This window comes from Aquarana catesbeiana, linkage group LG12 (genome assembly GCF_042186555.1).
Source record: "Aquarana catesbeiana isolate 2022-GZ linkage group LG12, ASM4218655v1, whole genome shotgun sequence".
NCBI lineage: Eukaryota > Metazoa > Chordata > Amphibia > Anura > Ranidae > Aquarana > Aquarana catesbeiana.
In genome coordinates, this window is record NC_133335.1 from 176,770,015 (window position 1) to 176,794,259 (window position 24,245).

The 24,245-nt window shown below is 41.5% G+C and overlaps 1 protein-coding gene across 1 annotated transcript in view; it reads right to left on the reverse strand.

Moving 5' to 3' along the window:
- SEPTIN9 (septin 9) overlaps positions 1 to 24,245 on the reverse strand; it is a 405,962-nt gene that overhangs the window by 307,300 nt on the left and 74,417 nt on the right. Inside the window, exon 2 of the mRNA XM_073606240.1 lies at positions 6,859 to 6,918. Within this exon, the coding sequence (XP_073462341.1) occupies positions 6,859 to 6,918 (60 nt within the window). The remainder of the gene's footprint in view (positions 1 to 6,858; positions 6,919 to 24,245) is intronic.

Consider the following 24,245-nt stretch of genomic DNA (forward strand, 5'->3'; position numbering starts at 1 on the left):
GGAGACTTGTGTTCTTGTTCTCCCACCATGTTGACAAATCACAAAACATCTGAATGAAAGCAAGTTCTGACTTATGCATCACTGTATTTCAAATGAGCCTGTAGCTGGCGCATGCATACATCCTTTATGGTTTGCAGAATCCCAGAATAAGGCTATAATTGGAGCTGGAACATATCATTTGTAGAGTTCTGAACTCCTTGAAAAAATTGCTACTACTTGTCTAGTCTACTAGACAAAGAAGTTCTACATACAAGTCTTCTATACACATCTAAAGCTGGACTCCAGGAAAATAGAAAAAAAAAATGAATACATTTGTGTATTCATTTATAAATCCTTAAAATGTGTTTTTTTTTAAAGCAAGCAATGTAAGTACCCTAATTTGACTTAGCACCATCATCTTGCAGTCACTGAACAGCAGAGCTCAGACCAGGAAAGGAAGAAGCAGCACAAGGATCAGTTGTGTTGCAGTGCAAGCAGCATGTTGAAAGGAGTAGGGAGCAGAGTGGCAATGAGATGTGCTCATCAGTCTCCTGCTTTGTCTTTCACTGTCCAGTCAATGGCTGGGGGAGAGACGAGACCTGTAATGCCGCGTACACACGAGCGGACTTTTCGACCGGACTGGTCCGACGGTTTATCCGACGGACTTTCCTAACGAACGGACTTGCCTACACACAATCACACCAAAGTCCGACAGATTCTTACGTGATGACGTACGACCGGACTAAAATAAGGAAGTTGATAGCCAGCAGTCAATAGCTGCCCTAGCGTCGGTTTTAGTCCGTCGGACTAGCATACAGACGAGCGGATTTTTTGACCGGACTCGAGTCTGTCGGATAGATTTGAAACATGTTTTATTTCTAGGTCCATCGGACTTTTGGGGGAAAAAAAAGTCAGTTGGAGCCCACAGACGATCAAATTGTCCGACGGGGTCCGGTCCGCCGGACCAAGTCTGCCGGAAAGTCCGCTCGTGTGTACGCGGCATTAGTGTTAATAAACTGCAGAAGAAAAAAAAAATCAGGCCTTCTGACCTACCAATCTGAGCTGTGTAAATCTCAGAAATGGATGCCTGACAGTATTCATTTTGTTGAACCCATCATTTTTCTTAAACACCTCAATGAGAAAATTAATTCAGGTAGTCAATAGTTATTCAGGAAGTCATTACTCCGTGTAAGCTCTGACATCTCCGACCCAGAGCTTATGTATGGCTAGAGCTTCCAGCTCCAACAAATAAATGACATGGTGGGGAAGCACAGCACTATCTGCATGGACTTTGCATGTCCTCCATATGCCTGTATGGGTTTCCTCCAGGTATTTCGGTTTCCTCTCACGCTCCAAAAACATACTGGTAGGTTAATCGGCTCTTGTCTAAATTGGTCCTGGTATGTGTATGTATGAATGTGAGTTACAGACCTTAGATTCCAAGCTCCTTAAGGGCAGGGACTGATGTGAATGTAAAATATATATGTAAAGTCGTGAAATGTGACCTTTAAAAGGTTAGAGTACTTATAAACCATCCCCATGTGGGCAAACTCGCCCATCGCGCAGGCATACGCCTAAGTATAAGCCCATGTGAATGAGGCCTTATACAGCGCATTCCATCTCCTACTGTATGTATTATATAAACAGAGCCACAAAACAGTTGTTTTCTACGTGCTTTCACATCAGGTCTGCGGTGGTCTATGCAGCTTGATGGGCATGGTACGAAGGAGCCCTTTTTGTAATCTATCACAAGGTGGTTCAGTTCTAATTTCTCCTACAGAACCTCCAATATTGCTAGGTATGGCAGCTGTGTGTATGTAAAGAGTTAAGCTTCCATTATTCTGAGAGTTTCTTTCTGCCTGGCACACCTCATCTGACCTCTGAGCATTCCACGCCAGGGTCAGCTCCAGACTTAACTCTCTTTCATCACCTCATTCCGTCTTGTTTTTCTCCGTTTAATATTCATGATACAGAATGTATCACTTTTTCAACAACTCTCACTGTTCAGATTTGTTCTCCAGCCTCCCTCCTCCATCTATCTGCCTTGAATCTCTTAGTCGCCAACAGCCCATGTACCTGTCACTGGATATATGCCAGCTCCCAGCTGGTACCCCATTCCCCTACATGCCTGGAATACCTTCTTTCTCTGTCAGAACTTGAGGTCGCTATCTCTTTTCTTATATTAAACTCCTAGATCTTTCCATGTGATGGCTTCATAAAAGCTGAAGGAGAAAAAAGTGCATTTGTTGCTTAAAGAAACCATTGAGTATTAAATGTGAAACTCCAGTAACTTTCTAATTTTTATTTTTAATTTCTCTCAATTTCTACTTACACTCTTCGAGCTCTAGCACCATCACCAGCTTCCTCCTTGGTCCACAGCTACCAGTGCTCCTCAGGCAGAACTGTCATGTCATTGTACCCAACCTGTCATATACAGTATACATCCCCTAGAGGGCGTGTCATCACACAGGCTGGACTTTACAGTACCCCGGGACTGAGCGGTGCTCACACATCATTATGTGGTTCCACTCAGTGCTAGAAGAATGTCTGCCCCCTGCTGCCACCAGAGGAAAAAGGAAGCTGCTGTGATCTCTCCAAATTGGCTGGAAGACTGCTGGAAAGTAGTCAGTGAAGCAGTGATCTATTGTTTTTGTCTGGTCAGTGCTGTCCAAGCTGGGTGTTTGATTTTCTCACCTGCTTCTGGGAGAAGCTTCCAGAATGTAGGGCAGGAATGATCATGTATGCAATTATGAATATTTATCATGCCTCAGCCAATCCCTGGAAAGGGGCATCCAGAAGGTGTCTGAGGAGGTGATAAATGTTTGGGAGGCCTGGCCAGAGTGTTCTTTCCTCTCCAGAGAGGTTTTGAGTTCTCCTGGGGCTGATGCCACTGGGAGGCTAGTGTGAGGGAAGATTTGTAGTTTGCTGTGTTCTGTTGAGCTGAGGGCCTGGGCAAAATTTGCTAAATATTTCTAATGGAGAGTATCACCTGGGTCTCTTGTCTGGAGAAGGATCTTTTGTTTCCCTCACTGAAATGAGTCAAATGGAAGGTAGGTAAAAGACAGCTCTCCAAGGATATTGTAAGACCTTGCTTGGGATCCCAGTTGTGCATGTGCCAGAGGGAGTCAAGTGCCAGGGGTTACAGTATAGACTGGGTCTGCTCATAGGGACCTAGAGAATTGATTCCTGATATCGTTTTGGAGTATCCTGATAATGTGACATGTCTTGGTCTATTTTTCCATATTGCCCTGAAACCACAAAAGAAACCCACAGGTTTGTATTGACCTCCAGGAGCTGCCAAGCATGAGTCCCCATTCTGCATTATTGGTATCAGTGTCATAGCTTGTCGTCTGGTAATATTTCACCACATTTCCTTACCCAGATTTCTCCTACACTAAAGAATATGTGCATTTTATAGCTGTTATATTATCATCAATATTTGCTATATTTTGCTGCCTAATGTCACCGATCGCCCTCATTTCAACCTTGCTTTTCTCGATTCAATGCTTTCTCCTCTCTCCGAGGCCGTTCTCTCCCAACTCTCCATCCTCCGTCCTTAATCTTCCTCTGCTCACCCCTCCCAGTTCCTTCTTTTCTTTCACTCTCTCAATCCTCCACCTTTTTATTCCTGTCGCCAGCTCAGCAAAGTTATAACCGGCCTGTTGTGTAAAGGATGGCTTTACAGTAAAGTCATGCCTGCCAATTAAATAACAGTGCCCCAATTACATACATCAACTGCTTCATGCATTACAATGCCCATTAGTGTTAATCCAATACTTTCCTTATATAAAACTGCAGAGTACACATTCTATTATGTTTTTGTATGGGATTCTACGCAGCCCTCCCCTCTTTGAAAAAGCTGGTTATCCAGCCCAAAGCATTGCACAGGCTGCCAATGTGTAATACATTGTTACAGTGAGGGATCCTGCTGTACCTGTTAGCAATTATACTATTCCATTGCTAACTCTTTGGCCAGAATGCAGGGATTACATTGGGTGCTTGCTATTTAACCCATCCAACACTGAGCCAAATGCAAGAACACGCTGCAGGACATTATAGCAGGAAGGTTTCATCTGGATTAAGTAGAATTACATACCCTGACCTTACCAGACAAATGCAGACACCTAGAATCCATTTTCTGTTGTTACACCTGCAGAGAGTTATATTAAATCACCAAAATCCATTTTTAGTTGGGGGACTTCTTACGACCTTGGAAGTCTCCCTTTGCCTTGAAATAAGTCACTAGGTCAGATTTTCCTGGTTAAAGCCAGACATTCATGGTATTTATCCAGAAAACAGAATAAACCTGGCAGCATTAAATATGAAAAAAAGGATTAAAGGCCAACTCCAGCCAAAACTTTCTGATTACATTTTAGATAGAGCGGGGAAGTGTTTAAAGCTGAACCCCAGGAAGAAAACAGTTTTGGGCCATTATGTTGTGTAAAAATAAATTACCTCTAATCATGGGTGTCCCATGTTTGGCTTCAGCTCCTCTTCCCATCACAGAAAGCCTTGCATTCAGTGTATATTTTCTGTTAGCCATGGTTTTAATAGTAACCCGGTTTAAAAGTAACTCTTGGCAACCCAGACTTAGCATTTGATAATAAAATGCAGAAGCAGAAGATGGCTTCTGTAAAAACACGTCAAGATGATCAGCAGATCCAGAGACATTGCCAGTTGAAGTTACATAGGACCATCAACTTTACCAAGCTGCCCTTGGGCCTACCACTTTCCACTTTCTAAGCCTACTCTATAATTCAGTGAGTCCACCATTTATATTATTTGATAGCCACTTTGGTGCCGTCCCCCCCTGCCCATTGGCTTAGAGTCTTTTGCAGGTGTCTGATCATAATCATTTTTAAAACGTCAGAGGATTAAAGTGTATATAAATATAAATCTATTTTTATTGGTTAGCAGGCCTCTGGAGTGATCATACTAATTAGCGCTCAGAATCTTTGCACCCCCAGATAGACGTTGGCTTTGATGATATAGGAATTGGAATAAAATGAAATCTGGAAATATATATGCTCTGCTGTAGTCAATTTCCCCCTTGCACACCCAGTCCCTACTCAAACTTTTACTAGCTGTTTAACCATTTGGGGGATTTCCACTTACTTACTATGTATTTGTTTGATGTCAGATACAAACGAAATAAGGGGAAATTTCCAATGTCCAATGGGGACAACAAGAGTAATTAAAAGAGTTTTTCATGAATAGTGGGGATTAGTTAAGTTATCCGTCACATTTTTACTGTTGTTTGTGCCACCATTGGGGAAAATATCCTCATACTTCCTGTCCAGCCAACACCAACAGAGCAAGGAGTGAGGCAAAACCTCAGCTGAAGCACCAACAGCATTTAAAACACAAAAGAGGTTCTAGCTCATTTCCATGCTATCCAAATTGGTAAAGTGTCAACTAGAACTTGTGCTTCAAATGCTCTGCAAGTGTACAACTTGCCAGTGAAAATGTGCAGCAAGTTAACAGACTTACAATTTTACATTTTACAAATTTGTGGCAAGTTATCCATGCTATCTGGGATTACACCACCACCAGCCTGAACCGTTGATACAAGATAGGATGGATCCATGCTTTCATATTGGTAATGCCAAATTCTGACCCTACCATCTGAATGTCGCAGCTGAAATCAAGACTCATCAGACCAGGAAATGTTTTTCCAATCTTCTATTGTCCAATTTTGGTGAGCCTGTGTAGACCGTAGCCTCAGTTTCCAGTTCTTAGCTAACAGGAGTGGCACCTGCTGTGGTCTACTGCTGCTGTAGCCCATCTGTTTCAAGGTTTGGTGTGTTGTGCTTTCAGAGATGGTATTCTGCATACCTTGGTTGTAACGAGTGGTTATTTGAGTTACTGTCGCCTTTCTATCATCTTAAACCAGTCTGCCTATTCTCCTCGGACCCCTGACAACAACAAGGCATTTTCTTCTACACAACTGTCACTCACTGGATATTTTCTCTTTTTCGGACCATTCTCTGTAAACCCTAGAGATGATTGTGCATAAAAATCTCAGTAGATCAGCAGTTTTTGAAATACTGAGACCAGCCCCTCTGGCACCAACTATCATGCCACATTCAAAGTCACTTCAGTTCCCTTTCTTCACTATTCTGATGCTCGGTTTTAACTTCAGCAAGTCGTCTTCACTATGTCTAGATGCCTAAATGCATTGCGTTGCTGCCACGTGATTGGCAGATTAGCAATTTGCGTTACCAAGCAATTGAACAGGTGTGGCCGGTGAGTGTATAAGAAGCACAGTAAAGCCTTCCTAAAAGAGAAAGGTATCTACATGTCTTGCAACACAAATCTCAAAAATAAAGGGTTTATTCCTCAAATTTGAATCATTATTTTAGCCTGTTTGGCCAACTTTATGACCAGATATGCTGGTTCACAGCTTAGACACAGTCTAATATTATACAGGCATTTTTTTCCCCAAACAGAATACAGTTAGCTGCTCCAGGCTTATTGGTCATGGTCAGTACAGTGTATGGATACAATGGATGCGATGACTTCTACGGAATAGGACTTGGTGAATAACATGAAAATATAGGTGAGCAGCTTATGGTGAATTAGGTCAAAAAGAACCAAAAGATTTCCACTGAACCAAGGCAAAGCACCGGAGAGCTTCTAAAAACTGGTACCAGTGGCCCCAAATTCAAGTTCTGCTCCTAGTATGAGTGAATCAATATATACTATAATTCAGGTACTGGAAGAGTTATCGACCTGTCAATTTCCATACTTAGCTTCCAATCACTGTAATACTTAAGTCTTAATAATCAAATTAATTTGCAGTATTTTAGTATTTTAAATAAATTTAATAGAATCAGTAACAGTACTTACAGTACTTACAGAAACAGAAACAGTACTTACTCGGACTGATCACATCGCTGCTGAGTTTGCGTAGTCGCCCGCTTGTTGTCCTTGTGACACCTAAAGGAACAAAGTCATTTAACAGATTATAAAAAGCTGTGCTACTGTAAATAATAAAATATATGACTCCTTAACTTTAAAGCCCGACTGAAAAAGTTTACAAGCCTTATGCCGCGTACACACGAGCGGATTTTCCATCAGAAAAAAGTTGGATGGTTTTTCCGACGGAATTCCGCTCAAGCTTGGCTTGAATACACACGGTCACACAAAAGTTCGCTGAACTTTCGACCGTCAATAACGCGTTGACGTACAATACTACGACGAGCCGAGAAAATGAAGTTCAATGCTTCTGAGCATGCGTCGAATTGTTTCTGAGCATGCGTAGGAATTTTGCGCATCAGAAATGCTACAGACGATCGGAATTTCCAATTGGAACTTTTTCCGACCGAAAAATAGAGAACCTGCTCTCAATCTTTTGCTGGCTGGAATTCGGCCAGCAAAAGTCCAATGGAGCATACACACGGTCGCATTTTCCGACCAAAAGCTCTCATCTGTCTTTTGCTGGCCGAATTTCCGATCGTGTGTACGCGGCATTACAATTCATTTTCATTAAAAAGCAGCCTGTCCCTCACCTTCATTCTGTAGAAAAGGAATGTGTCTGAGTGGAGGCTGTTTTCCTTCTCCAGAGGTCCAACACACCCCCTTGTTGAGTTAGAGCTACAGTTCTCCAAGCAGTAAAAAGCCTAAGCTTTGCTGATTGGAGAACTACAGGTCTGACTTAGCAAGGGGTGTTGGACCTCTGCAGAGAGGCCACTGCTTCCACACAGAAAGCAACAGTACTTCTCTACAGTATTCTGGCAGAGAACAGGCTTTTCTACTCAGGTTGACAGCAAACTATTAGACTTTGAACACCTTTTGATTTGATGCAGCTGGAATGTATGTAGCTGGTTAAAAAGAAAAGATCAAACCATTAAAATAATTAAACAATACAACCCATAATATGGTGGGAGCTATTACACTTGGTTATATCAGCTGTTTCACTGTGTGATAATACTACTTAAATCATGCAACAGCAAACAGTATCAGCTATCACTGATGTGAAGTAATTCATCTAGACTTTTTTACAGATAGAATTTTTTTCTATCTGTAAAAATCATAGCACCAAAGTCACAAAACTCTTTAAAAAGCATAATGTAGGAGGTGATGCAGTTTAATTGATTTAGGGCCAATGTAGATTTTTGCAGTGCATTAACATATATTGGGGTTGATTTACTAAAACTGGAGAATACAAAATCTGGTGCAGCTCTGCATAGAAACCAATCAACTCCCAGTTTTTTTTTGTCAAAACTTAACAAGCTGAAGTTACAATAGAAGCTGACTGGCTACCATGCACAGCTACACCAGATTTTGCACTCTCCGGTTTTCGTGAATCAACCCCATTATGCTGTTATACATTATGCACAAAAAAAAATTGATAATATTGCAACTTACTAGTTTTTAGATGTGGTGACTGCATTAGTAGGCAAGGGACTGTTAGGACTATTTAACGGTCTGTAAGAACTACAAAACACCTCCTTCTCTTCCCTATAACATGGAAACAGGTGTTTTGCTGTCTATCAAGATAGCAGGAAACAATGCTCTGTCCCCATGGCTGTTCTGTGAATGGGCTCCTGCAGCCTCCTGGGATATGTGGCGAGGGTTTCTTAGGGGGATGTGGGAGCCAGATATAGAATTCTGGCCTGGGCTGAAGGGCTGAAAGGCTGCAGGCAGCGAGGTCACCTAAAAAGAAAAAAAAAGGCAAAGCCCCCAAACAAAAACTGATATTAGTAATGTGTGAAGGCATAGAGCCAAACATTATTTGCTGAGTAAGTTCTGCTTTAATAAGTAGTCTAGAGAAGATCTAATAGGACTTGATGCTTTGATCCCTATGGTAAGTTGGCTCTCCTATTAGTTTGGTAACAAGGGCAAAAGTAGGTACTTTACTAGAGTCCTCATTCTTTGTGATTTCATTGATGAGGCCACAGGACCAGCATAATACTGCTGGTCGGGGTTAGGCACTTAGATACTACTAGCTTCAGATCAAGGGAAAAATATAGAAAAAAAACAAAATCAAAAGTTGACCAGGGTTGAACTCCAGAGGAGGTAGTCAAAACCGTGAGAACCATTCAAAATACAACACTGTAAAAAGATAAACTGAAGAGAGATAGACAGTTGTGTCTTAAGCAGGTGACAAAGATACACCACGAAGGGCAACACTTGAGAGTGCCTGGTCTTCACCAGAGCTCCTGATGGTGAAGGTGGAGTTGTGGCTTGTAATCCTAGTTAGTGTCACTTGTGACACAAAAAAGACAAACAGCAGATCTAATATTATTATTATTATTATTATTATAATACAGGATTTATATATCCAACAGTTTGTGCAATGCTTTACAACATGGGGGCAGACAGTACACTTACAATACTAATAAATACAGGAGGGATCAGAAGGCCCTGCTCATTAGAGTTTACAATCTAGAAGGGAGGATCAAGTGGAACAAAAGGTAATAACTGTGGGGGGATGAGCTGATGGAGAAAATGAAAATACAGTTGTTAGGTGTGGGTAGGGTAGGCTTCTCTGAAAAGAAGGGTTTTCAGGGATCTTCTAACAGCTAATAGAGTAGGAGATGAGATAATCGGACAGATTGGGGTAAGGCGTTCCATAGGATTGGAGAGGTTCTGGAAAAGTCCTGGAGATGAGCATGGGAGGAGGTGACGAAGGAGCTAGGGAGCAGGAGGTTCCACTACAACTGCATTAGCATCTACACCCGTCAGTCCACTCTGATAATAGGCTCCATTTACACTCGTTCGACTTGTCATGCAACTTTGGACAAAGTTGCATTAAAAGTCATTCCCCATGGTTTCCAATGATAACCATTCCAAATTGCAGCCATTCAAAGTTGAGTCAAAGTTGCACCCCAAAGTTGGTGCAAGTGTAAAGTATATCTAAACCTAAAAACAAAAAATAATAAACCTCAATGTTTCAATTACTGTGGTAAGTCAGCTCCTTTGATGTTGGGATTGGTGTGGTCATTGGGATCATCAGATGGGCACCCTTGTTCAACAACTTTTCATGAATAAGTTCTAGATCTCCAGAGGGCTCAATGAAAATTGGTGTCCCAGGTACATTCCCCCTTAGTTCCATACTGTCCTGTCTCATCTTGCAGCCCAGTTGTTTTTCAAAGTCTTTCAGTTTTTTATAAATGCGAATGCTGCTTGTTTTAACTGCATTTACTGCAACCCAGTTTTTGTTGTCCTCCAAATGAAAATTAAAAAAAAATTGTGCATCAAGGCAAGTAGTCAATTTTAAAGCTAATAAAAAGACCTATGATGAACTCCAGTGCTCAGGAACGTTAGGCCACACAGATAACCAGCAGGAAATTACCCTCCCTATCTCCTAACTTCATTTCACATTTAGCGCCCTACTCTGACCCCAATGTCAGAGGCTTAAAACAGCATGGCAGCATGGTGATGTCTTTAGTTCTTTGTATGCCCACAAATTGATGAACATACACTCTTGCTATGCTGTTATACGGGGGTGTTTGGTGACACCCCCCTCCTAGCTGACTGGTAAAGGCCAAAAAGATACAGAAGATACTAAAAGCGGTACATTGTTTTGCATAGAAATTTGGCGTTTTATACTGTAGATCTGTAATTCTTAGTAATTCTTAGTTAGAGTCTAGTAGACATCCCGTATAATAATGTTTGAAAAATGAAATCATAAATTATAATATAATAAATAACTATAAATAATTATAAAAAATAATAATATAATAATATTAAAATAAATTTCCCCACAATTCACTATCGCTGAATTCTGCGAGTGTTCTAATTTACAATCGCTGTTTTCTAGCTGGTCTAAAACCACTTTTGAAGTAAAGGGAGGCTTTTTGGTTGCTATGGACAATCTCAAGTTTCCAGGCAGAAACAACAGTATATATAATAAAAGTGCATTCAGGGCATTGGGCAAAGCACTGGGGACAAAAGGGAGGTCAAATGATTTGATACAGTAATGTAATCTGTAACATTACAGTGTACTGTATGTGTTATGTTCTTTGTAATTTTCCACCGGGCTCCATCCCCATGCGTCGCCATGCTCGCAGGGAACGGAGCCCGGCACACAGAGCATCGGGCAAGTGATCCGGTGGAGGACACAGCGGGGGGGACATCGCAGGATCCTGGGGACAAGGTGAGTATGTTGTACCAGGATTCTGCAATGCAATCCCAAGTGTGGCTCAGGCTAACCACTAATGGTACTGAAATTCAACCCCGAGCCACACTCGGGAATACCGCCAGGAGGGTTAATCTGAGGTAATCCAAACCTGGTAAATTTAAGAGGAACTAAACTGTATCTGAGCACCACAAACTGAAAACGCTATTTAATTAACTTTCACTATCCAAAGCAAATTCATCCATCCAACCCATTATGAATAAGGGTAGATGATTCATGTAGCATTTACTTCCTGAAACCCATCTGCCCTTAGCATAGGCATGCTGGCAGGAGGGTGTGCTTAGCTGAGAAAGTTTCTCCTCCCCTCCTCTAAAAAAAATATGCCACACGTGGAATGTATAACATCATCATTTTGGCCTAAAAGGTTTAAACAAGTAAATATATACTATTTTTCCATCTATTTACTAAAGTTAGCAGCATAAGGATTAAAAATAGTCAATGTTGATTGAGAAAGTTTAGTTGTGCGTTAAAGCGGTTGTATGCCACTGAACATTTTTTTTTCCTTCCCGCAAGGTAAAGTCACAATGTGCTAGTATGCATAGCATAAAACTTATCTTAAAAAGAAGCTGTTCCAGTGCCACGATGTCAGCGCTGCAGCAGCTTCCATTTTCACCCGTCATGCGCCTGGGAGCCGCCGTTCATGGCACAGGGCTCGGAAGGAACGGCACCCGTGGCCGTTCCTTCAGAGCGCATGCGCCAATGATGTCACTGGCTGCATGTAAGGCTTACCTATAGGTAAATGTTAGCAGAGGAAATTTACTTCCTCTTTAACTGACTCATATCTAATTGTGTGCATGTATACATTTCAATGAAGGTGCAGAACTAGGATATTCCACCAAAATAGTGTTCTGATGACACCTAGTGGTCTTCTTGTAAACCACAACTTAACTTCATTATAGAAAAACATATACAGTACTGTCTTTCTTTCTTTCTTTCTTTTATATATATATACTTTTTTTAAGATACGTCTGGCACATCAAACAATTACAAGTTTTTATTTTATATGTGCATGAAAGATTCTATGACCTGTTATTTTAGTTAAAATGCAGTGGACCAATTCTGTGTATCTATCACTGTTTCATTCTGGCATTTTGGTAATTTATAGAAACTGGCTTTGTCTATGGCATACAAGCGAAGAAAAAAAAAAAGATCAAATCAGCTGAAATCTATGGATATATAAGGGGTAATCTACACCAAGAACACTGAGGATATTCTGATAACGTAGTTGGTCTGTGATGTGTCTTTATTTTCTATAGTCAAGCTAAACCCATAAGCTGGGAGTTTGCAAATACATACTTGTACTTGACACATTCAAAAACGATACGTTGGGTGTTACATTAAGAATTTGTAATATCTACAGCTGTTTCAGGATTAATTGCATGTGCCTACATGCATAGTAAACTACACATGGTTAACACGCTTGTCTTTTGCAGCGTTGGTGTTCCAAGTTCAATTCCAAAACCAAAGATATTATTTGAATGAAGTTTCTTCTTTCAATCCAAAAACATATCAGCAGATTAATTGACTTTCACAAAAAGTCATCCCCATTGTGTACAGTAAGTGTGTATGACCGTGCCAGGCGTATATATAATGTAGGTTTCTTTGGGGGCAGCAAAATATATGAATAATAATAAATCATATGAATAATAATAAGAAAATAATAATTGCAGAAAATTATAATAAGAGCTGTGGGGAAAAAAATGGATTTAAATCTGGTATTTGAGTGATATAAATGAACTATGTTTAGATAAAGTGATCAAACTTAAAGCAGAACTTCACCCGAAAGGGGTTCCCCCCTCCACTGCTATATTTGCCACTTTTTTGGGGGAAGCGGGTACCTGCTTTTGACAGGTACCCACTCCCATTTCTGGGTCAGATGGCCGCAACGATCTGTAATCATGTTCGGCCCCCTAATCCCAAACCCCCCCCCCCGCAGCCTTCTTGGACACACACAGGCCCCAGAAGCCTGCGAGACCATTCACAAAGCACAGCATGGCACACGCATTTGTGCAGTATTTAACTGGCTGTGAAGCCGCACCCGAAGCTGATTGAAGAATCGGCTCGGGTGCAGACATCGCTCGTGAATTCCTAGACAGGTAAGTGTCCTCATATTAAAAGTCAGCAGCTACAATATTTGTAGCTGCTGACTGTTAATTTTTTGAAGGGGAGACTGGAGCTCCTCTTTAAACTCTGAGATATTTAACCACTTGTGTGGTTAAATATGTAATACCCCTTTATCACCGGGGCATTTTTCAGTGCTGTGGTTGTTTGATTGACAATTACTCCGTTATGCAACGCTGTACCCAAGTGAGTTTTATATCATTTTTTGTTTGGCACAGATAGCACTTTTTTATGGTATTTAATAACCAATGTTTTTTTCTGTTTTTTACTATAGAACAGTGATCTCCAAACTGCAGCCCTTAACTTACCTTTTCCGACCCTTGGGTCACTATTCCTCCCACTGACATTAACAATGGGGCACTATTCCTCCCACTGATACCAGTGGTGGAACACTACTCCTCCCCTAATACTAAACATGGGGCACTATTCCTCCCATTGATGCTGGGACATTTTCTACCCCCACTGGTCACAGTTCGACCCCCCTAAAGTCTGAAGGACAGTAAACTGGCACTTTGCTTAAAAAGTTTGGAGACCCCTGTTAAAAGAGACCAAAAATTTTCACAAAAAATCTGCTCCCCTATTTTCTGTTAAAATAAGAATGCTGGATTAGTACAAAACTCCCCGAAATGACCCTTTTTTGCAAAGTAGACACCCCAAGGTGACATTTTTTCCACAATTTTCTGGAAATGAAGAAACATGTCGGTACTGAGGGGGTTAAACACGAAGTTTGAGAATGGGGCACCAGATACATTAATGTACAGGTCATGCACAGAGAAAGGAAGAAGTGAAGGGGTTAACCTCCCTGGCGGTATGGTTATGTCAGATTTTTGCGTCTCAAAGCGGTACAATTATTTTGCATAGAAATTTGGCGTTTTATATTGTAGGCCTGTAATTCTTAGGAATAACACACTTATATCTGTCCACCAAGAGTCTAGTAGACATCCCGGGTATGATGAAGTTTGAAACACAAAATCATAAATTATAATATAAAAAATAACTATAAATAATTATAAAAAATAATAATATAATAATAATAAAATTAATTTCCCAACGATTCACTATCGCTCAATTCTGCAAGTGATTCTAATTTATTATCGCTGTTTTCTAGCTGGTCTAAAACCACTTTTGAAGTAAAGGGACACTTTTTGGTTGCTATGGACAATCTCCAGTTTCCAGGCAGAAAGAACAGTATATATAATATAAAACTGCATGCAGGGCATTGGACAAAGCACTAGGGACAAAAGGGATGTGAAATAATTTCATACAGTAATTTAATCTGTAAGATTCCAGTGTACTGTATGTATTATGATTTTTATATTTTTTTGAATTTGCCACCAGGCTCCGCCCCCGTGCGTCGTGACGCTCGCAGAGAACGGAGCCCGACACACAGAGGCTTTGGGCGGAGGACACAGCCCACGGACACAGCGGGGGGGGGGGGGGGACATCGCAGGATCCTGGGGACAAGGTAAGTATAATGCACCAGGATCCCGCAATGCAATCCCGAGTGTAGCTCGGGGTTACCGCTAATAGTGCTGAAATTTAACCCCGAGCCACACCTGGGAAAACCGCCAGGGAGGTTAATACTACACTAGTCACATACAGCGGCAGGATGAAGATAGTATGTGTTGGAGAGGAGGGGGGCATCAAAGGGTTAATAAAAATGATCTTTGTACCGGTAAACTAGAACAAAGGGATCTGCAGCTTCTGATTCATTCATTCTGCTCCCATTTACAATTACACAATTGCTCATCTTCCCCGCTGTATGGGCAAGAGAAGAGATCAACACTGTAAACTGTACCATGTGATCACTGTGATGACCAATCACAGTGATCACATGGTACCCAGCCGCTTGCATCCACTTGGTACAATGTCTTTGTGTGCCATCCTTAAAAAGCTGGGAACACAGCGATCACCGGGCAGATCTGCCACCCGATGGCTATTTATTCAGTGTTCTCATATGTTAGAATTGCCCATCGGAATTTTACAGGAGTTGCACCCAAAAAATAAATCAACACATTCTAAAAAATATACACTTATATTGTACTTAATTCATCCTGGAATAATTGTTATATTTCCAATGCACACGTTTCTGGAATTGGCTGTTAGATGTCAGATGGTGTCTAACTTTTACATTATGTAAGTGAACTGGACTACGCTGCAGCTGTGGGCCAAACGATTAGCTCATAGTTGCAGCTCATTCCTGCAGTACAAAATTGCCACCATTCCGAGGGCCACAAAAAGGTAACTAAGGACCGCAACTTGGAAGCCATTCACAAGCAACGCCCATCATCCCATGCCGGGTGCTCTGTGAACACTGAGCATTTTCTTTAAACTCTGTGCCTCGGCCATCTTAAGGACCTACCTTTGCTTAGTGGTGGAGAAGGTCCACTACCTCCATTATTATTATTATTATTATTATACAGGATTTAAATAGCGCCAACAGTTTACGCAGCGCTTTACAATATAAAAGGGAGACAATACAGTTATAATACAATAAAATACAAGAGGATTAAGAGGGCCCTGCTCAAAAGAGCTTACAATCTAATAGGGTGGGGCAGGTGGTACAAAAAGTTGTAACTGTGGGGAATGAGCTGTTGGAAGTGGTAGGAGATTAGTTGGAGACGTGATAGGCTTTCCTGAAGAGATGAGTTTTCAGGGATCGCCTGAAGGTAGCAAGAGTAGGGGATAGCCGGATAGATGGAAGTAGCGAGTTCCAGAGGATGGGAGAGGCTCTGGAGAAATCCTGGAGACGAGCATGGGAGGAGGAGATGAGAGAGCTTGAAAGCAGGAGGTCTTGAGAAGAGCGGAGAGGACAATTTGGGTGATATTTGGAGACAAGATTGGTGATGTAGCTCGGGGCAGAGTTGTGAATGGCTTTATATGTTGTGGTTAGTATTTTTAATTTAATTTGCTGGGTGATTGGGAGCCAGTGTAGGGATTGAAGTAGAGGGTTGGCAGACACTGAGCGGTTGGTAAGGTGGATAAATCTGGCAGCAACATTCATGATAGACTGAAGAGGGGATAGCCTATGGAGAGGCAGGCCAATGAGAAGGGAGTTGCAATAGTCAAGGCGAGAGATAAGAAGGGAGTGAATGAGGAGCTTGGTGGTTTCATTTGTTAAAAAGGGGCACATTTTAGAGATGTTACGGAGGTGAATTCTACAAACTTTTGACGATTGGATTTGAGGCTGAAATGACAAGTCAGAGTCTAGGATTACACCTAGTACCCTGGCGTGAGGGGAGGGACTGATGGTTGCATTGTTGATTTTGATGGAAAAGTCATGGAGGGGGGCACTGGGGGGGGGAATATTAATAGCTCAGTTTTAGAGAGATTTAGTTTAAGGAAGTGGTGCGACATCCATGCTGATATGTCAGTTAGTAAGATAGTAAGTCCATTACAGCCCTCTGTCTGCTTTTTTCATCCACAGCCTCCAGAGTTTTCACCTTTCTGTACTTAAATGAGCCAAAAGAAGATTTATGACTGGCTGGTATGAGTTTCTACACTTTGTACATGCTCATTTCACTTGGTATGGAAAATTGAATAAGCACAAAAGTGTGTGCTGACACCATAATTGAGAAGTGACAAATGCTTCTATACCATGACCCTTACAAAGCCTTGTGGAAAACTGACAAAAAGAGCAACTGCTTTTGTTGCCCGAAGCAACTATTGAAAACTTTCTATTCTTCTGACAGTGTTTGAAGGAAGACATCAAAAGCCCACAGCCCTCAGCACATGAAATTCCATAGGAAATAAGCTTAAGTCCCCCGTGCCTTATCTGAGATCAACTGTGCTTAGACTGCTTGCTACAAAGAGAGGTGCTGCCATAAATAACTGCTATCCTCCTCTATAAGTGTTTATGGCAGCACCCTGGTAACTTCCAGTGGGTCTCAGCACAGCCCATTACAGATAAAGGTTTAGGATGCAGAATGACATATAGCTCCTCTATGCTTTTGGGTGGCATTTCACCCATTGTTTAAATACTTCCCCGATAGAGAGAAGGACAAGAACGATGGACCTGCAGTAACTGGCAGAAGTCTGTATTACTGACAATACTCTGAGATACACAATGCATGTAAATTGGAGTACAGTGACAAAAATAATATTTTTTGGCAGTGTTGGTTATATGTCAGTGTATCATTCAACCAGCCACCCATTGGGGTTGATTTACTAAGACTAGAGAGTCCAAAATCTGGTGCAGCTCTGCATAGAAACCCATCAGCTTCCAGTTTGTTTTGTCAAAGCTTAATAGAACAAGCTGCAGTTAGAGGATGATTTACTACCATGCACAGCTGCACCAGATTTTGCACGCTACAGTTTTAGTAAATCAACCCTATTATCTCAGGAACTGTGGTATGTAAAATAAAATAAAAACAAAAAATTTAAAATGTATACATTAACTGTATTGTGTAGGTTTTACAGGTTGTGCACCCATGTTAAAAAGTACATGTTGAGAAAAAAAAAATAGTTAAATACCCCAAACATACACTATATTACCAAAAGTATTGGGACGTATGCCTTTACACACACACATGAACTTTAATGACATCCCAGTCTTAGTCCATAGGGTTCAATATTGAGTTGGCCCACCTTTTGTAGCTATAACAGCTTCAACTCTTCTGGGAAGGCTGTCCACAAGGTTTAGAAGTGTGTCTATGGGAATGTTTGACCGTTCTTCCAGAAGCGCATTTGTGAGGTCAGGCACGGATGTGGACAAGAAGGCCTAACTCGCAGTCTCTGCTCTTATCCATCCCAATGGTGTTCTATCAGGTTGAGGTCAGGACTTGCTCATAAATGTCTTTATGGACCTTGCTTTGTGCACTGGTTCAAATTATTTGATGGAGGGGGTATTATGGTGTGGGGTTGTTTTTTAGGGGTTGGGCTTGGCCTCTTAGTTCCAGTGAAGGAACTCTTAAAGTGTCAGCATAACAAGATATTTTGGACAATTTCATGCTCACAAATTTGTGGGAACAGTTTGGGGATGGCCCCTTCCTGTTCCAACATGACTGCGCACCAGTGCACAAAGCAAAGTCCATAAAGAGATGGACGGGCGAGTTTGTGGGGGAAGAACGTGACTGGCCTGCAACCCGATAGAACACCTTTGGGATGAATTAGAGCGGAGACTGCGAGCCAGGCCTTCTTGTCCACATCAGTGCCTGACCTCACAAATGCGCTTCTGGAAGATTGGTCAAACATTTCCATAGACACACTCCTAAACCTTGTAGACAGCCTTCCCAGAAGAGTTGATGCTGTTAAAGCTGCAAAGGGTGGGCCAACTGCGTATTAAACTCTATGGACTAAGACTGGAATGCCATTAAAGTTCATGTGCGTGTAAAGGCAGGCATCCCAATACTTTTGGTAATATAGTGTATATTTTCTGAAAGCAGAGAATTGGAGGAATAAAAAAAAGGTTGCTGCCATTTTTTATGTCACATGATATTATCCCACATGTTTATCAAATTTTCTGTAAAAAATACACTAAAGTTAATTTTAGGGCACACAAATGTAACACATTACTCATTTTGTTTGAATTTAAAAGATGAAGTTGCAGCAAGTGAATAGATACCCAAATGTGAAGCCTGCATACAACATTTTTTTTTTATGAAGTATAAAAGATGAGGTTGCAGCAAGTAAATAGATACCTAACATGTCAAGCCTTAAAATTGCATGTGCCTGTGAAATGGCGACAAACTTCAGTACCCAAAGTTGCCCATTGGTGATGCTTTTAACTACTTTCGGACCGCCTGCCGTTGTTATACGTCCTAACTTTGAAGAGGAACATCGTTGTTATGACAGCAGCTAGCTGCCATAACCCCGGTATCCTCTTCTTCAGTGAGCGGTCCGGTTTCAGATAAAAGGTCTCTGAGGCATATTCGCCGCAAGATCACTTTTATCGGCGTTGGGAGAGGGCCCCTCCCGCCGCGCTCCGGTGCCCTCCGCTGCTTACCGTAACCGTCGGCAGCGGCGGAGGCGATCGGATCTTCACCCTTGCTGGGTATGGAGACGAGTGAGGGGAAGATGGCCCCCACCCTTCTCCATATCATTGCAGGGTGGAAGCAACGTCAAAACGTCACTTACGCCCATAGCTCTTAAAGGGCCATTTTTGTTTAGTATTTTTTTAAACGCTTGCCGACCGTCCGCCGCAGTTATACTGTGGCAGAATGGCACAGGCAGGTGAATCGCCATCACGATACGTCGGTACCATAGACGGCCACTAGGGGACACTGGGGGGCCCTGCTTGCCCACGGAGCCGATGCAAGTGCCCGCCGATCTCGATCACCGTCGGGCTCCCGCGATCGCTCAGAACACACGGAGAACCGGGAGCTCCTGTGTGTAAACACACAGTTTCTGCTTCTCTGAGGGGAGAACTCACAGATCCTCTGTTCATACAAATCTGTTTGTTTCCCTGCACTGTCCACATCCCCCTTCAGTTAGAACACTTCCTAGGACACACATTAACCCCTTCACTGGCCCTAGTGTAAACCCCTTCACTGCCAGTGACATTTTTACAGTAATCAATGCATTTTTAATCGCACTGATCGCTGTATTAATGCCAATGATCCCAAAAATGTTTTAAAATTTTCCAACGTGTCCGCCATAATGTCGCAGTCACGATAAAAATTGCTGATCGCCGCCATTACTAGTAAAAAAAAAAAAATATTAATAAAAATGCCATAAAACTGTCTCCTATTTTGTAGACGCTATAACTTTTGCGCAAACAAATAAATACACGCTTATTGCGATTTTTTTTACCAAAAATATGTAGAAGAATACGTATCGGCCTAAACTGAGGAAAAAATATGTTTTTTATATATTATTTGGGGATATTTATTATAGCAAAAAGTAAAAAATATTGCGGTTTTTTCAAAATTGTCGGTCTTTTTTTGTTTATAGTGCAAAAAATAAAAACTGCAGAGGTGATCAAACACCACCAAAAGAAAGCTCTATTTGTGGGGGAAAAAATGACGCTAATTTTGTTTGGGAGCCACGTCGCACGACCGCGCAATTGGCAGTTAAAGAGATGCAGTGCCGAATCGCAAAAAGTGCTCTGGTCTTTGGCCAGCCAAATGGTCCGGGGCTGAAGCGGTTAAATGACAACATTTTTTTTTTTAATTGCATTTTAGTGTAAATATGAGATCTGAGGTCTTTTTGACCCCAGATCTCATTATTAAGAGGTCCTGTCATGCTTTTTTTCTATTACAAGGGATGTTTACATTCCTTGTAATAAGAATAAAGGTGAGGCAATTTAAAACTAAAATTAAAATAAATAAGAAAAAAAAATTTTCTAAATGTGCCCCGTCCCGAAGAGCTCGCGCGCAGAAGCGAACGCATACGTGAGTAGCGCCCACATATGAAAACGGTGTTCAAACCACACATGTGAGGTACAGTATCGCCGCAATCAGTTGAGTGAGAGCAATAATTCTAGCCCTAGACCTCCTCTGTAACTCAAAACATGCAACCTGTAGAATTTTTTAAACGTTGCCTATGGGGATTTTTAAGGGCAAAAGTTTATCGCCATTCCACGAGCGGGCGCAATTTTGAAGCGTGACATGTTGGGTATCAATTAACTCGCGTAACATTATCTTTCATAATATAAAGAAAAATTGGGCTAACTTTACTGTTGTCTTATTTTTTAATAAAAAAAAAGTGTATTTTTTCCAAAAAAAGTGCGCTTGTAAGTTCGCTGCGCAAATACGGTGTGACAGAAAATATTGCAATGAACATTTTATTCTCTAGGGTGTTAGAAAAAAAAATGTATAATGTTTGGGGGTTCTAAGTAATTTTCTAGCAAAAAAAGACTTGTTTTTTTTTAATAAATAAAAAAAACAAGTTTTTAACTTGTAAACAACAGATTTCAGAAAGAGGCTCGGTCCTTAAGTGGTTAAAGCCATAACAGGTTTTCAGCTCAGAGTTAAAGTAGAACTATAGGCAAAACTTTTTTTCCATTTTGGATAGAGTAAGGGAGGGTTATAAATTCCTGTCCCATAGCCAAACAGGAAGTGAGAGGAAATCCCTGCAAATTAAGGACATTCCTTGGGGACCCATCATTGGAAGATTTCATCTCATACCCTGTTTCCCCGAAAATAAGACCTAGCATGATTGTCAGTGATGGCTGCAATATAAGCCCTACCCCCTAAATAAGCCCTACCCTGTTTCCCCGAAAATAAGCCCTACCCTGAAAATAAGACTTACAATGACTTTAACTAGGGCTTATTTGGGGGGGTAGGGTTTATATTGCAGCCATCACTGACAATCACGCTAGGTCTTATTTTCGGGGAAACAGGGTATTACTTTTCTGGGGACAACCCAAAACTTGAGATTGTCTTTTACTTTCACTTTTAATGATAATGGTAAACAGGACAAATAAAGAAGGCGAATCTCCTTAATGGAGTCAAAGACAGCAATAAAAACTGACAGGGATTCTAATCCATCTGCACTCTATCCAAAACTTAAAAAAAAAAGTTTTGCTTCTAGTTATAATTTAACTGTAAAAATGATTGTCTTCACTCCAACCTTTCCTTCCAGTGACACCACTGACACTGGGTCTTTTATTCCTCTCCAGTGACACCACTGACACTGGGTCTTTTATTCCTCTCCAGTGACACCACTGACACTGGGTCTTTTATTTCTCTCCAGTGACACCACTGACACTGGGGACAATTTTCCTTCCAGTGACACCACTGACACTGGGTCTTTTATTCCTCTCCAGTGACACCACTGACACTGGGTCTTTTATTTCTCTCCAGTGACACCACTGACACTGGGGACAATTTTCCTTCCAGTGACACCACTGACACTGGGGACAATTTTCCTTCCAGTGACACCACTGACACTGGGGACAATTTTCCTTCCAGTGACACCACTGACACTGGGGACAATTTTCCTTCCAGTGACACCACTGACACTGGGTCTTTTATTTCTCTCCAGTGACACCACTGACACTGGGTCTTTTATTTCTCTCCAGTGACACCACTGACACTGGGGGCAATTTTCCTTCCAGTGACACCACTGACACTGGGTCTTTTATTCCTCTCCAGTGACATCACAGATGCAGGGACATTCTTGCTTCAAGTGACACCACAGACGCAGGTGCATTTTTCCTTCCAGTGACACCATAGATGTGGGGACATTTTTCCTTCTAATGACACCACCAACACAGGGACATTTTCCCTTCAAAGGACACCAATAGCCTAAAGGCATTTTTTTCAGTAACATCACTAATACAGGGGCATTTATTTGTTTGAATGAGATCACCATCATGGGCATTGTGTGTGTTGCTGTGAACTCAACCCCATTCCCTACTTCATCCAGGGGTGCAGGTGGGGGGGCACAATTTGGCATCTTCCCCCTAGGCTCTGGATGACCTTGTCCTGGCACTGGTGGCCACCCTTGCTTGACAGAAGTTGATGATTTGGAAATGTCATGTTGGAAACTTGGTTCTTCGTCAGTGGCTGCAGTGGGTGTCACTGTCAGTACCCAGCGCAGGGGGGGGGGGGGATTTCTCCATCCACCTTGTTTGTGTAGCTGGTGGAATTTGTTAGCTAAACGAAAAAAAAAAAAACTTAAGCCATGTACACACGACCGGACTTTTCGACCGGACTGGTCCAGTGGAACAAATCCGTCGGACAATCCAACCATGTGTGGGCTTCATCGGACCTTCAGCGGATGTTTTCTGTTGAAAATCAGACGGACTTTAGATTTGGAACATGTTTCAAATCTTTCCGATGGACTCGAGTCCGGTCGAAAAATCTGTTTGTTTGTATGCTAGTCTGACGGACAAAAAAGAACGCTAGGGCAGTTATTGGCTACTGGCTATGAACTTCCTTATTCTAGTCCCTTCATACGTCATTACGTTCAGGCCAACGGACTTTCGAACGGACTTTAGTCCGTTCGTGTGTGGGCAAGTCCGGTCGTTCGAAAGTCTGTCGTAACTCCGTCAAAAGACCGTTGGATCTTTGATGCTGAAAAGTCCGCTCGTGTGTACGTGGCATAACAGTCTGTGGCCAATTTTAAGTGGTAGTAAACGCTACATTTGTATTTTTACCTATAAAAAGCTTATAATAAAACTTACCTGTAGGTTAAATGAATATCTCCTAAATGTGCACCGTTTAGGAGATATTCTAGTAAGCAGCAGCCTGTGACTTCACCGACGCATGAGCTCTGAAAGAACGGCACATGGTCGGGAGTGACGTCATCGTGGTTTGGTCATTCAAGCTGCTGCAGCCTGTGAACCCGGGAGGAAGACCGGGTGAGGATGGAAGCCTCTGCAGTAGTGACAGCACGCCACCGGAGGGCTTCATTTCTAGGTAAGTCTTTCATAATGTGCTAGTATGTGATGCACTCTAGCATATTACAAGAAGAAAGTCTTTTTTTCTTCTTATTTAATGTCAGTTTGTTTCTTATTTCATGTCAAAAGTCAGAGTTTTGCCTTTTAATTGCAGAATTCTGACTTTAATTTCAGAATTCTAACTTTTAATTTCAGAAGTCAGATTTTTTTATAAAGTCAGGATTTTGACTTTTTAAACACAAACTTCTGACTTAAATTTTTCGATTTCTAACTTTTAATCTCAGAAATCTGAGTTTTGGTAGTCAGAACTTACACTTTTAAACACAGAATTCTAACTTTAAAAGTCATAATTTTGTTTCATAAATTTCTTTTATAATGGACTCAGGGCTCTTCCATATATTACACATGGAATATGCAAATGTTTCAGGTGTGCAGGGCTAAAGTATATATGAAGTGATTTCTGCTTGTATGCCTATTTACTTAAAGCTATCCTACGGATATTATAAAGAAAATACATCCTTCTATTTTCTTTTCCCCAGCACCTCTTACACCCACTTTACTGTGTTATACAATGTACTATTAGATTTGTTGGAATGTTAGGATAATATTTATCTACCTTAAATATTGATTTTAGCATCTTGTACAGGCTGAGACCTGCATCTAACTAAACACTGATAAGAAGCTTGCTGTATGGAAGGCACAGAGTCAGCTTGG